The sequence below is a fragment of the Garra rufa genome, chromosome 9 (assembly GCF_049309525.1).
Source record: "Garra rufa chromosome 9, GarRuf1.0, whole genome shotgun sequence".
Classification (NCBI taxonomy): domain Eukaryota; kingdom Metazoa; phylum Chordata; class Actinopteri; order Cypriniformes; family Cyprinidae; genus Garra; species Garra rufa.
Window position 1 is genome coordinate 41,428,813 of NC_133369.1, and position 15,939 is coordinate 41,444,751.

The following is a 15,939-nucleotide window of genomic DNA, read 5'->3' on the forward strand; positions in this document are numbered from 1 at the left end:
ACAAGACAAAAAATCTAAGTAAGAAGAGCATTTTTTTACAGTGTAATCGCAATTATCAGTCACCATAATGGAGTAGTTGACTCATTAACTCATTTATGTTAAATATTTTGTGTAGTTTTGGTTGTAAATGCTATAACTGATTACCACCAGTTACCTTTTTTCCAATTTTATTGGCACCCTTGGTAAATATGAACAAAACTGACTGCAAATAATTAATTTAATTTAAAATCTTCACAAAAATCAAACCTCTACTTTAAGTAAAATTACAAAAAAAAAAAATAATTGTGGAGCAAGTCTGTCCATCCATTCTCAAAACAACACGTAGGGTGACTAGCGATGCAGAAATGTGGAATAAATTCTCAAGAGTAAACATCCAACTAAAACAAATAAGTAAATATTATAATAATAATTTACTCACCCTTCATGTCATTCCAAACCCTTATGAATTTCTTTTGTTTGCAGATGCTAGTTGGGTCTTGGGATCAGAAAATTTCCAAAACTATGATCAGACCTCATCTATACGGAAAATCTATAAACAAAATGGCCATAAATAGCCATTGGTGGCAAACTCATGTATCTACATTTTGGCACTAACTGGATTCCGCAGGACTGGGTTTTGCTGCCAGATGAGACCAAAATAGAGTTTTTTGGAAACAAAACAATAGCATTCTCTTTGGAATAAACAGGAAGACGAAAACATCTGCCTCAATCCCACTAAGCACTGTGGAGGACCTTCAATGCTTGTGCTACTAATTTTCTTTAAGTTGATATTATGATACCATAAATTCCAAAGAAGTTTAAAATGAGCCATGTTTAGATCTTACAGCTGGATAGGTTGCCTATACACATTGAGTATTTCTGCTGTCATTATATTAGTATACTGTATACATATACTAATGCAATCTGTTATGCTTTCTCACTGAAGAGATCATAATTTATTACAGTATATTAAATGCCCCATTAAATCACTTGACAAGCATATTTCAGTTACTCTTTAAGTATTTCCTTCTGAAACAGGATTTTGCTGTGTATACTTGATTGTATTCTTCTTTTGCAATTAAAAAAACACATTACAACGCATTGCAATTACAAATGTAAAATATATTATATAATTAAACACTTTTTTGTTCAGAACTGTGCTAGCTAACCATGTGCTGATTAAAAAATTGTCACCAAAATTGTGACAGCTTTATTTTTTTTTGGGGGGGGGTGTTACTGTGACAAAAGGGAATACATAATCCTTTTTTTGGAGCAAATAATTTTTTTTTTTTTTTTTTTGGTACGGTTATACATTTTTAGCATTTTAGTATGTGGGTAAAATTCTGTAATGTAATGTGGTCACTACCAAAACATGATTGTTACTACTGAAATTGTGCTGTCACAACCGAAACATGGGATGTTTTGTTAAAAATAAAGCATACTGAATTATCAACTAAGACGTTATAGTGTTTGGTTCAGTGTATATTCAAACTAATGAATCCTTAAGTTTAAAATAGTTATGATCAACTTTACGCCTTTTACATAGAAAAATTGGATTAAAAATACAACAAATCTCATAAATCACACTTGAAATATTGTTAAAATTGACCTCTGAAAACTTTTTAATTAAATAGAAAAAAATAATTACAAGGAAAATGCAAGCAAAATCTTAATAGGTCAATATAAGCCTTCTTATTAAATTATATATTACTGTGTTTTGGTAGTGGGTTTTTTTTCCCAATACGTTATATATATATATATAAAATAAAGAGTAAAAAATATTTTTATATATGTTTCTGATGTACAAATCTTACCAAAATCCTACCAACACTGGAAACAATAAAAAAAAAAAAATGCTGATACTTTCAAACTGTACTCAAACAAGCTCTATGCAGTTTGTATTGTACCATTTATATTTTAAACCTTTTTGTCATACAATGTACAATGTACAATGTTTTGTTATACAATGTTTTGTCACAAAGCTGCAGCTTCTTTCATGAACACAATGTTTGTGATAAACTATTAATCAACAATCAGTAAGCTTAACTGATTAATGACAGTAATTAATCAATCGCACATTAATAGTTCACATTCCTAAATTAATATTGAAAAAAAAAAACGTTTACTTTGGATTTCTTTTTTTTTCCCTTATTTAACATTCATGCCGTCTTTGTTTTTGCAAGTGTCAGTTTGTTGCAGGTCAGAATCGTTTTTCTTCTTTTGGGCTGAGATGTCTCAGCTAAACCATTTTTGGAAGCACTGTTGGCTAGACAAGTCCTTAAGTTGCTGGCTCAATATCTGCCTCTGCTTCGGGCAGGTTTTCAAAGAGCTGCTTCTTCATTTGATAGAGACACCACTTTGCAATACTGTTGTGCAGACATGATTGTCTACCTTTGCTACAAGGACAATTCCAAGTGTTTGTCTTGGCATTGTAATTCACCAAGACTCTGCCCAGTTTACTGTATTGAGACACCTTTGGCTCATATATTGATATATAATACATGTAGTCTGGGCCTCCAATGGTAACAAGGCTAGTAAATGTGGCACCTTTACTTTTAGCCAGATTTTGCAGCTTAAGGCATTGTTTCTTCCTGACGTCTCCAATCCATTTTTGCTCCACCATCTCGGTCAACACATGCTCTGATAAATCCTCACTCGGTGCAATAGCATAGGTGTAGTCTGCTGATCTTAGGTGCACACATTGTGTAGCGAAAACTTCACTACTTTGTGCCATTTCAACTTGACTGTTGCATTTATCCAATTCACACATAACCTTGTGGGATGAACCCCAAAATCTTTTCACCACATGGATGAGGGTATAGGGCTCACAAAATGATTCAGATACAACATATAGTCCATTCTTTTTATCAACACACTGAGCTGGTAGAACTGAAGGTGTGGGATGCGAGGCTTCAAGATGCTTCCGCTCAATGTGTTTCTTTAAATTTTTAGAATTAAGACTGAGCCCGCAGTGAGGACACTGCACAGAGATTTGCTTTCTTGTAGCAATAATCGGATGGGCTGCTATTTCCAGCGGGCGAGGTTGTGTTTCTGGAGATATGGGATGAGCGCTGCAAAGATGCCTTTTTAGGTCACTTTTACTGGTGTAAGTCTTGGGACATTTGAAGCAGTGAAAATGCCTGGACTTTTTTGTACCACAGCCAATGTTACAGCTGTACATAACAAAATCTAAAAAAAAATGAGAAAATAAAAATATTAGTAGGCATTTTCTTGCATAATATGACTTTAACTGAAATAATGGTATCGCCTTTTTTAACATTAGTCATTGCATTACAGACCTTATGACTGAATGAGGGTCAATTATGCCTATATTTTCTGTCCAATTGCATTTTTTCAGTTAAAATTTGGTTTAAATCCATAAAAAAATGCCATATATATAAACTATCTCTCCCATGTATGTACCCACTTTAACTTAAAAAACAAAATTAGTTATTTGTCATTTTTCTGTCATTCAATGTGTCAAAACATCATGTGGTGCGACCATCCGGCCATAACTGTGGTTGTGGAAACATATTTGAAATTACCCTAAATTTATTCAGATACATTTCTGCAGTGTTTTATAATCCTGTATAAAACTGAAAAGCATTTGTATTTATATTTCCATCATGATATACAAACAAACTTTGTCTGATGATGTCCATTTTATAAATATCATTTGGTGCAACCATCAATAAACTACTATTTTGGGACTTTTATGTTGAAATCTAATTAAAGATAGGACATTGCATCATATATGAGTTTGCAAAGGACCCACAGAGGCATCAAGCAGGTTTGTAACTCTCTTTCAAATTTGGAAAAAAAATTACCACATTTGGATATCATGGTTAGCCTGGAAAAAATCCAGACCCGAATCTATTAAGTTTAAGGGTCTGGCATCGATTAAGGGCCTAACTCGAGGGGCGGCACCAAGCGTGCATTTCAAACTCTCACTGCACGCAATTGGATAACGCCACGACCAATCACAACAATACACCATGTGAGCCCCATACGCTTAGCTACCAGCGGAGCTAACCGATAGATTAAACTCTTGCCGTATCCAGTCGGCAAAACAGCAAAAACGTCCTTCTTGCAAAGGAACGATTAGAGCGGGTTTTCTGTTCCTCTTTTATATGAAAAGCCAAGTCTAACTCGTTCATTGCCGTTTCAAACAACTGGTGTTCATCTGTAGCCATCTTTCAATGTTTAAATTTCCAGACGTCGCAGCGCTGTCGTCATCAGCTTAGCTCGCCTCTGACCCGCCTACATCAGATACACCGATTTGATTGGTTCCCAGAACTGCTTACGTATTGCAGTAACATGCATCATTGCTCGATGCCAGAGTGTCTTGCAGAGACAATTCAAATTGTGCTCTCGTGAGACCTCTGGATTTCCAGGGTATATCATGGTATGACCTCAAAAAAAATTATATATTAAGTTAATAATATATTAAGTTATTTCTACAAGTATTTATTTTTAATATAAATTCCATAGTGACCTTTTGTGGGAAGCTAGCTTGTTTTGTTGAGATGGCCAATTATGTGGTTGTGTTTTGACTGAATTTGAAAATATTTTAATTGATGGTTTATATACATACAAATCTATTCCAAATGATACTAAAAAATGTATGCAATTTAGGCCATTTTTTTATACTTCAGATGGTTTATGTTTAATCTTTGTACAATATGAGAAAAAATGCACTAAAAATTTGAGCATGTAACTTTAGTTTGACAATTATGCATTTATTTTTTATATGTAATATTTATTTTTTAACAATCTTAATCAATATTAATCAATTGTGTAATTTGGAGCAACCACTCATGTGGTGGGACCAATAATAGCAATAACTGTATTAATTTAAAAACAAAATATCTAATTTCTGTGGCTGAAATATGAATCACTGCTACAGTATGCTTAAGCGAATTGTATTTTTTTTTAATAATTGTATCAGTTTTATGCAATTTACAGGAAAAATAAGTCTGCTGACTACATTTAAGAAGGAAACTCTGACATTATAAAATAAAAATATGAGATCATTATTTACAAAAAAAACTGCAAATACTTTGTTTCAAAAGACCTTAATTACCAAAAACATCTCAAAAAAATGTTAAACATGTTAAAGAAATTAATTAATTTGAATATAAATCACGGTCGCAGCACATGACTTTTTTTTAAGGCTACGGCTGATTCATCTAGATGAAAAAAAAAACTAAAATCACTTAATTTAACATTTTTATATTAATTTATGTGTACACAACATTCTAAATGTTTGAATAACTACAAACTTTTTTTTTTAATTCGCCTGTTGAAAATCCTTATACGTCAATGACCCATGAATGAATGAATTAATTTTAGTTAATGTAACCCACTGCTCATTGTTAGTTGGCTTGGATTACCCGATGTTAATACACAGTATATGACCATATATTTATATATTTTTGCATTAACCAAACTTAATTAATGCTGTAAAACATTTATACAGTTTTAGTTTATAACATATGTTAACTTTTACCACATTATTATAACATTACCAAAGAAACTGCATGCTCACACACTCACCTCCATATTCAACCGATCTCAGTTTATGCCCAGCTAAATGGGTCATTATTTGATGGTACTGTCTTGGCTTACATGCATCAGCTGTGCAGAAGGGGCATGTGAATAAAGTCGCATCTGCATGGTAGTGTTGCGGTCGAGGCTCTTGTCCTTTCTGCTTAACTGTGATGTGCTGAAAAGACCAGAACATTTTTGTTTCCCCAATGTATATATATCAATGCTTCATATTTTTACTAGAAAACAATAAAAAAATAATTCAACAAGTTATTTTGTTAAATTGTCATCCAAGATATTTGTCTTTCATGTTGTAAAGAAATAGTTTTTTGAGGAAGACATTTCAGGATTTTTCTTCGTATAGTGGACTTCAATGGCGCCCCGAGTTTGAACTTCCAAAATGCAGTTTAAATGTGGCTTCAAACGATCCTAAATGAGGTTGTAAACGATCCCAGCCGAGGAAGAAGGGTCTTATTTAGTGAAACGAACTGTTATTTTCTTAAAAAAATACAATTTATATACTTTTCAATCTCAAACACTCGCCTTGTCTTGCTTTGCCTGCGGTTCATAACAGTTAGGGGGTGACGAAAAACTCCCATCTCATGTTCTCCCTTGACTTCAAAACTGCCCTACATCGCTTTTTACCTTTTTTTGCTGGGGGTGTTTGATCTTCTTTGCATGTTCACTAGGCAAAGACTGGGTCAGTACTTCGTTAGCGATGTAGGATAATTTTGGAAAAGATTTTTTAAAGTTGAGGAAGGAAATACGATGTGGGTCTTTCAACATGCCCTAACTGTCTTGAACAGGGTTCGAATTACAAAGTGGCTTTCGGGGGAGCCCTATTTTCCGATCCTCCCTGACTGACTTTAACGCTTTTGGTGCATGTTCGGGCATTTAAAACAATAGGTTTACAGTAAACCTATTGTTTACTTAGTAAACCGTTTACTTCAAAACGCAAGCGTAGGTCAGTGTTAGGGCAAACAGCTCTGTCCACGGTTCTGAATCAACCGCGCTTAGGCCTACATCATGCAAATCATGATGAAAACAGAATAACTCACATAACAATCATAAAAAAAAAATACATCAATATTAAATAGGATTAGGTCCAATCCTCACAAACACACAGATCAAGTAAGTAATTCCATGATTCTTACCTTAAAGAAGTTCAAGTGGTGACGTAAACGTAGTAATTTCAGTGCAGTGCCGCCACGCATGGATGGTCACAGCAGGAGACAGCGGAAAATAGTGTTCGGAAATAGTAATGTAATGAGCGAATAAACACACAACATTGACACATTTATAATATCATAATTTATTTCAGGAACCTTAATGTACAGAAAATCAAAATCTATATGCGACACAAAAAATGGAAAGTGTTTTAGAGCTCCCCCTAAATGTCTCAAAGTAGGCTTTCAGGGGAGCCCAGGTCCTTTTCAGGGGAGCCGAGCTCCCCTTAGCTCCCCCATAATTCGAACCCTGGTCTCGAACCAGAATACACAGAGTTCAGGCAGAGCAAGACAAGACGAACGTTTTAGGTTAAAAAGTAACTGATCGTTTTGCTAGATAAGACCCTTCTTTCTTGGCTGGGATCAATTGAACCACATTTGGGATCATTTGAAGCTGCATTTAAGTTCAAACTCGGGGCACCATAGAAGTCCATTATATGTAGAAAAATCCTGAAATGTTTTCCTTGAAAAGCTTAATTTCTTTACGACTAAAGAAAGACATGAACATTTTGGATGACAGGGGGTGAGTACATTATCTGTAAATGTTTGTTCTGTAAGTGAACTTCTCCTTTAATGCTAGCCATTCAGCTCAATGTATTTACATTTTTTGATTTCAGACTCACCCTTTGAGGACACTGAACAGAGACATGCTTTTTCTCAATTGCAGGAGAAGCTGTTAGTTCTTGTGGATGAGGTGCGGCTTGCTGCAAATTAAGTTCTTTTGAATGAGATGCTGGTTGTTTGTTTGAAGGAGGTTCTGGTGGTGGATGAGGAGCTGGTTGTTGCTGTGAAGGAGGTTCTGGTGGACTTACAGGTTGTGGTTCTGGAGTACTATTAGTTATTGGATGAGCACTGCCAAGATGCTTTTTTATGGCACCTTTATTGAAGTAAGTCTTGGGACACTTGCAGCAGTGAAAATGCCTGGCCTTTTTTCCACAGCTAATGTTACAGCTGTATATAACATGATCTATAACAGAGGTTTGAGCACATTTGCTTAAGCACAACATTGACCAAGAATAATTAATGCTGTAAAATGTTATCTATGCTTGTTAACTCTTCCCACATTTTTATAAAGTATTACTAAAGATACTCACACACTCACCTCCATATTCAACCGCTCTCAGTTTATGCCCAGCTATATGTGTCATTATTTGATGGTACTGTCTTGGTTTACATACGTCAGTTGTGCAGAAGGGGCATGTGAATAAAGTAGCATCTATATGGCAGCGGCGTGGTCGAGGCTCTTGTCCTTTTAGCTTTATTGTGATGTGCTGAAGAGGCAAGAAAAAAAATGTAAGTTACTCATTTTCTGAAATATGCTTTGCCCAATGTATATGACCATTTCTTCATATTTCTTACTAGAAAACAATAACACAATGTAACTAAAATTTGTTTTCTGTAATTCTATGATTCTAATTATTATTGAACTATTTATTTTCACATAGCTTCTATAATTTGGTAAATATTTAGAACTATCATAACAGATTAGCTTGTATAATTTGTCAACATATCTTTTTAGTTTTCATGAGCACTGTTAATGAAACACAAAAAGTAATTTTCATATTCAGCAAATCAAACCAAAAGAAACGTTAAAAATAAAACCTAAACAAAACTCTTAGTGTCTGACTCATTATGACAGTTGAAGACAGGAGGTGTCAGGAACAACAGTAAAGCAGTTAAAAACACCCACGCTGGATTGTAAACACTCAGTGATTGGGAAACACCTAATTTGCCAACATGAATGGGGATACATGGCCCACACAATGACTTTACTATGACATACAATACTTCACAAAAGAGGCATGTTACATAAAGTTATTTTTATCTTTCGCTTTAGTGTGAGTAAGTAAAGTAAATGTTTCTAAACATTTATATTGCCATTAACTGTAATAAACCAGTGGGATTTGATTTAGTTAATATAGGTTATTTGATCAATACATTCTATTTATGACTTTACTTTTGAAAACATCCTTACTTTACAGCATTTTTACATATGTGATTAAACTTTTCATAGTACTGTAGCTTCACGCGTAGAATTTACCAAGCATATTGGAGATGCTCCCACAGTTCTTATGGATTTAGTTAGTTATTACTTTTTTTTTGTCTCTTCTTGTAATTACATACAGTGGGCCAAATAAGTATTTGATACACTGACGATTTTTCAAGTTTTCCCACTTACAAAGAATGGAGAGATCTGTCATTTTCATCGTAGGTACACCTCAACTGTGAGAGACAGAATCTAAAAAAAAATCCAGAAAATCACTTTGTATGATTTTTAAATCATTAATTTCCATTTTATTGCATGAAATAAGTATTTGATCACCTACCAACTAGCAAGAATTCTGGCTCTCACAGACCTGTTAGTTTGTCTTTAAGAAGCCCTCCTATCCTGCACTCATTACCTGTATTAATTGCACCTGTTTGAACTGGTTACCTGTATAAAAGACACCAGTCCACACACTCAATCAATCAGACTCCAACCTCTCCACTATGGGTAAGACCAAATAGCTGTCTAAGGACACTAGGGACAAAATTGTAGACCTGCACAAGGCTGGGATGGGCTACGGGACAATAGGCAAACACCTTGGTGAGAAGGCAACAACTGTTGGCGCAATTATTAGAAAATGGAAGAAATTCAAGATGACTGTCAATCAGTGTTGTTTTTGACAGCCATCTTAGATTTAGTCTTAGTCTTAGTCTTTTGGACTAAAATGCTTCTTAGTTTTAGTCAAATTTTAGTCACTTCTATATGTGATAGTTTTAGTCCAATTTTAGTCGACGAAAAGTCAAGAAGGTTTTAGTCTAGTTTTAGTCGACGAAAAGTCAAAAAGGTTTTAGTCTAGTTTTAGTCAAAAACAGGGAAAAAGTAGTCTTTTAACAAATTAATGTAGGTCAGTAAGTATTTTGCTGTTGGGTAGTGTCACTTATAAGTTCTGAAAATAGCAGATCTATAGTTCAACACAATGTGAGCTTCCGGATCGACTATTTCCACCAATAATTACAATAATGAAGGAATGTTTTAGAACATAAAAGACAAACAAGGATGGAATGCTAAAACGGCTTGCCATACTAGTACAGCAAAGAGTATTTAATGCTAAAACGGCTTGCCATAGCGTCAGATACTTTTTAAGTTTTAATTGGCATGCACAATAAGCGGAAATGTCATGCATTTTAAACGTCTGACGGACCACCCACTAACATTTTCGTCTATTCTCGTCTCGTCAACGAAAACTCACACACGTCTCGTCATGTTTTAGTCATCAACGAGCCATTTTTATCTCGTCATCGTCTCGTTATCGTCATGAAAAAAAGTGGCGTCGACGAAATGATTTCGTCATCGTCATCGTTGACGAAAACAACACTGCTGTCAATCTTCCTCGGACTGGGGCTCCGTGCAAGATCTCACCTTGTGGAGTATCAATGATCCTGAGAAAGGTGAGGGATCAGCCTAGAACTTCACGGAAGGACCTGGTCAATGACCTGAAGAGAGCTGGGACTAAAGTCTCAACGTTACCATTAGTAACACACTACACCTTCATGGATTAAAAATCCTGCAGTGCGTGCAAGGTCCCCCTGCTCAAGCCAGCACATGTCCAGGCCTGTCTGAAGTTTGCCAAAGACCATCTGGATGATCCAGAGGGGGAGAAGGCCATGTGGTCAGATGAGACCAAAATATAACTTTTTGGTATAAACTCCACTCGCTGTGTTTGGAGGAAGAAAAAGGATGAGTACAATCCCAAGAACACCATCCAAAACATGAAGTATGGGGGTGGAAACACCCCCGCTTTTCTGCAAAGGGGACAGGACGGATGGGGCCATGTATCGCAAGATTTTGGGCAACAACCTCTCTCCCTCAGTAAGAGCATTGAAGATGGGTCATGGCTGGGTCTTCCAGCATGACAATGACCCCAAACACATAGCCAGAGCAACTAAAGAGGGGCTCCGTAAGAAGCATTTCAAGGTCCAGTAGCAGTCTAGCCAGTCTCCAGACCTGAGCCCAACAGAAAATCTATGGAGGGACTGAAACTGCCCAGCGACAGCCCCAAAACCTGAAAGATCTGGAGAAGACCTGCATGGAGGAGTGGGCCAAAATCCCTGCTGCAGTGTGTGCAAACCTGGTCAAGAACTACAGGAAACGTCTGACCTCTGTAATTGTAAAGCCAAATATTAAGTTCTGTTTTTCTATTGTATCAAATACTTATTTCATGCAATAAAATGAAAATTAATTATTTAAAAATCATACAATGTGATTTTCTGGATTTTTTTTTAATATTCTGTCTCTCACGGTAAAGGTGTACCTACGATGAAAATTACATAACTCTCCATTCTTTGAAAGTGGGAAAACTTAAATAATTCGTCAGTGTGTCAAATACCTATTTGCCCCACTGTACAGGCTCAATGATGGTGAGATCTTATCTCTGTATGTTGTCAGATTTATTGAGCATCCAAAAGTGTGAACTGACATTCTCTATTAACATACTTAAACTAATATATATTATTTTTGAGGAAAATTCAAAAATACTTTTGCTCAATACTGTACATCCTTTTTTTTTTTTTTCCTCGAAACACTGTGCTTGTTAATGACACGTTGTATGGCTTAATGATTCATCCACTCAATGTATTTATTGAAATTGTATAGTAATTGGAATTCAAACTCACCCTATTAGGACACTGCACAGAGATCTGCGTTCTCTCATTTGCTGGAGGTGCTGCTTGCTGCAAATCAAGTTCATGAGATGCTGGTTTTTGCTGTGAAGGAGGTTCTGTTGATGGATGAGATGCTGTTTTTTGCTGTGAAAGAGGTTCTGAAGATGAATGAGATGCTGTTTTTTGCTGTGAAAGAGGTTCCTGTGGTGGATGAGATGTTGGTTGTTGCGGTGAAGGAGGTTCTGGTAGTGGATGAGATGCTGGTTTTTGCTGTGAAGATGGTTCTGATGATGGCTGAGATGCTGGTTTTTGCTGTGAAAGAGGTTCTTGTGATGGATGAGATGCTGGTTGTTGCTGTGAAGGAGGTTCTGGTGATGCATGATATGCTGGTTTTTGATGTGAAGGAGGTTCTGGTGATGCATGAGATGCTGTTTTTTGCTGTGAATGAGGTTCTTGTAGTGGATTGCTTCCAGGTTGTGATTGAAAAGTGCAAGTAGTTATTGGATGAGCACTGCAAAGATGCTTTTTCATGGCACCTTTATTGATGTACGTCTTGGGACACTTGCAGCAATGAAAATGTTTGGCCTTTTTGTCACAGCCAATGTTACAGCTGTATATAACATGATCTACAACGAAGGTTTGAGCACATATTAGCACAATATTGACAAAGAACAATGGATGATATAAAAGTACTTTTCACACTTAGGTACGCTAACATATGCTATTAAAAACTATTCTCACAAACTCACCTCCACATATAAAAGTACAAAAATATATATTTTTATTGTTAGTTTGGAATCTGTTAACTATGTTAGCTACTACTACCAAAAAATGGTATGCTAACACACTCACCTCCATACTCAACCGCTCTCAGTTTATGCCCAGCTATATGGGTCATTATTTGATGGTACTGTCTTGGCTTACATGCATCAGTTGTGCAGAAGGGGCATGTGAATAAAGTAGCATCAGCATGGCAGCGTCGGGGTCGAGGCTCTTGTCCTTTTCGCTTAATTGTGATGTGCTGAAGAGACAAGAATATTATAGGTGTCAGTTAGGGAAAATAACTATGAACTTGAATCTAAAATGTGTTCTCTTCACTATGTAACTGGTTCATATCTTACTAAAAACGATAAAAAAAAAAATGCATAGGTCAAAGACGAGACCCATTTTGTTGACCAAAATCAGTTTACAAAAGTTATCTTCTATATGCAGAAAGCAAAGGAATATAAAAATGCAAATGAACAGTCTACTTCAAGTTTCTAAGTTCAAGTTTTTTGAAAAGTCAAAATATGGGTAAAATATTTGCAAATATAGACGTAGTTATGTAAAAATGAAACGACATTCTTATTTTGACCTGTACTTATTAAAATGTATATAAAAATATGTGATCATGCTACATTTACTATATTTATTATAATATTTTAAATGAATAAAAACTGCTGACAAATGGGTAAAACCTAGTGGGTTGAAGGATAGGGGCCAAGATTAGTAAATATTTTATATGGTAATTAATTATTATTTTATGGCTCCACTGTGATCCCTAATAAAAGACTTTTAATGTCACCCAATGCTTCGATCTTGTTCTAAATATGCCTGACAATAATTTTTGTTGTACAAACTGTCACCCTAAATGATTATGTTAAATTATGTTAAAATGTATCATGATAGTCATTATTTTTCGCTCGGAAAATAATAACAATGATAATAATAATACTTTTATTAAATAACGTACGAAAAAATTAAAGCTGTAGGCCCTATTCAACTTTCAACTATTGTTTGGATGAATGACAACTCCTTTTCGTCTTGCATATAAATCTAATCTAGCAAGCTAACTAACGTTAAGTTACTCAATTAGCTACCGTTTAAAATACAAAGAAATCTATTAGCTACCGTTTTCACTTCTGGTTCTAAATGGACAAATATGCATGTGCACTAAATCGCTTGCCAACGCTAAATAATGATATTTAACGCGAAACAATCGTGCAGCATTAAGCAACCAGGCAGCTAATAAAGTAACAACAGTCAGCCAAAACAAACAGTCTCCTCACAATCATCAGAAGGCTATCTGTCTCTTTGTTTCTCTTCTTTCTGGTGTAAGATTCACGAACGCCACGGTGATATAAAAGTAGTCTTTATGAATGAAACGCTCTCGTTCACTGAGAGTTTGTTTTGAAGCCAGTAGCCGCTTTCCACTTCAACTTTTTCTGCCCTTCCTTGCCTGACTTCCCTTCGTGTTGTAAGTCAGTAATTATGCGCTAGTGCCCACTACCGGCTGCAGGGTGATGGAATAACTGTCTTAAATCGTTATTTTTGCACAGGTGGTTTGAAAGGAATATATATTTTGTTATGGATTTGTTCAATAAGAGTGGAAACATTTTGTCTTATAAAGAATGTATGCATGTTCACAACTTTCCAATCTATGGCAAGCCGTTTTAGCCTAAAATGTACTACTATTTTTACTAGTAACAATTCAATTAGAGAGCTCTATAATTCAGTTCCTACTAGTAACAATGCCAATTAGAGATCTCTCTAATTCAATTCTTACTAGTAACAATTCCAATTAGAGACAGTGCTGCATGAGCTGGTTAGCTAGGGTTCATGGGGAATCTGCATGATGAGAATCATTCATAAATCTGCTGCTGTTAGCAAAAAGTACTGAGGTCTTCTTGCAGGTTTTTCCGCCAAAATAACACTGTCATAAATGTTAGTATTGTAATTTTACTGTAGTTTTGTCAAATAAAAAGTAACAAAAATAATGATAACAATCATTACACCAGCTCTATTAATGTATTATAACATTCTCCTTTGCTCAGCAAGGCTGCATGTATTTGTACATTAAAACACATGCCTGATTCTAAAAAGGGTGTTTTAAAAATGGCCAAAGAATATTATTTTACTAACTTATTCATTTTAAGTTAAATTCTGCTTTGTTGGTAGGCTATAATGTCTACTAGAATGGTAAAAATGTTCAGTGTTAAATAAATATTTTTAAATTGTTGTTTTGTAATTGATTTTTTTCTTTGGAAAGCAAGACAAAACTGTAAAAAGCAAATACTGGCTATTTAATTTATGCAATGGTGGATAAAATTGGTGAAATACATGGGGGGAAAACATGAAAAACATGTTCAGTAATCGGCCATCGGCCCAGTGTGTAATTTTGTTCGGCTTTGGGCCAAGAATTTCCATTTCGGTGCTTCCCTATAGGCCCTAAAAATACGTACGAGTAGTATTCATAAAGATATTAGCATAATATTTCACCTACCTGAGAGGAAATAATAAGAACAAACATGAATGTTGTCAAAGATTCTTGCTCTGGAAATCCTAGTTCAGTCTGGTCAACCACAAATGCCTTTTGTTCCTCAGACAGTTTTTTGCACTCTTCTCTTTGATTTGTTATAACTTTTGGCAGTCTATAGTGCTCCAAATGTTTTTCTCGGTCCGACCAATTAGTTCAGCCCAAAACATGACAATAATTTACAATTTTCAGCAGCAACAATAAGCAAAATATGCAAGTTTCATTTGCTTCTGTGGCATTGTTTACGTTCAGTACCGCCAAAATGGCCAACTGATGATGCATCATGAAAACACTCTATTATTATTATCATATTAGCTAATTTAATTAACTCCAGTCAGTAAGAAAGAATTATATATTTTAGGCAAATGATATTTCACAGTGGGTGTTTTAAGTTGTTTTCATGGGTTAGGGGTTATTTGGGTAGGCAGGACATTACATCCACCACCATTATCCCTTGCTCATTCTTTTAATGAAACTGACTAATCTAACTGATCCCACAATGTTTATTGACCACTCATGAAGAGTTTATTCTGCTAATGAGTGAGAAAATCAAGCAAACCATTGCTGAGGGGTTACAAAGCATTAAATACTTTATCTGTAATCGCAAACTTCACCTTAGACCTCTCTCATGAGCGCAGTCTGGCTATGGTTAACATTCTTGGGTGTGACCTTTCCAGTTGTAGGGGTTACCAATGCAAGCAACATGTCAGGGAAGAACAGAAATAATCTCTTAATCCATTTTGTGTCATACAGTTAGAGAGGTCAGACAGGTCAGAGAGACCTTGAGCAAAATATCCAATGACAAACATGGGAAACAAGAAACTTGCACCACTGGACACTTTGGAGATGGCCTTCATGATGCAGTTTTGGTACACAGTGCTAGAGAATTTCCATACCACAAGCCAGCAATTACAGAGGCACGATATAGACACATTTACGTCAACTCGTCTCATTTCATTTTCGCGGAAATCTCTGTGGTAGTGCAGCAAGATGGATTAGCAGCATTTGAAAGAGCAGACATATATGTATCTGCCATTTCTCAGAGCTTGTGACCTCCAGTGTGTAAAAAAAGCACAAAACAGAGGCAGACTAAAGTACAGAACCAGTAAAGTACAGAATGATGGAAGGGTTGACCTTGAATCTCACTGACAAATCACCATCTACATCATTTGTCCCTGGTGAAAAAAACAGCTGAAACCAGCCTAGACTGGTTGGCTGGTTTTAGCTGGTCAGCAGACTGGTTTT

The 15,939-nt window shown here is 35.6% G+C and overlaps 1 protein-coding gene across 1 annotated transcript; it reads right to left on the bottom strand.

Moving 5' to 3' along the window:
- Window positions 1-1,874: 1,874 nt before the first annotated feature.
- LOC141343075 (uncharacterized) lies at window positions 1,875-13,610 on the bottom strand. The gene is made up of 7 exons (XM_073847670.1): window positions 13,448-13,610; window positions 12,252-12,420; window positions 11,412-12,025; window positions 7,855-8,023; window positions 7,376-7,719; window positions 5,536-5,704; window positions 1,875-3,168 (listed from the first exon to the last, which is right to left on the bottom strand). The coding sequence occupies exons 1-7, from the start codon at window positions 13,451-13,453 to the stop codon at window positions 2,258-2,260; spliced, it is 2,382 nt and encodes a 793-aa protein (XP_073703771.1). The 5' UTR covers window positions 13,454-13,610; the 3' UTR covers window positions 1,875-2,257.
- Window positions 13,611-15,939: the final 2,329 nt, after the last annotated feature.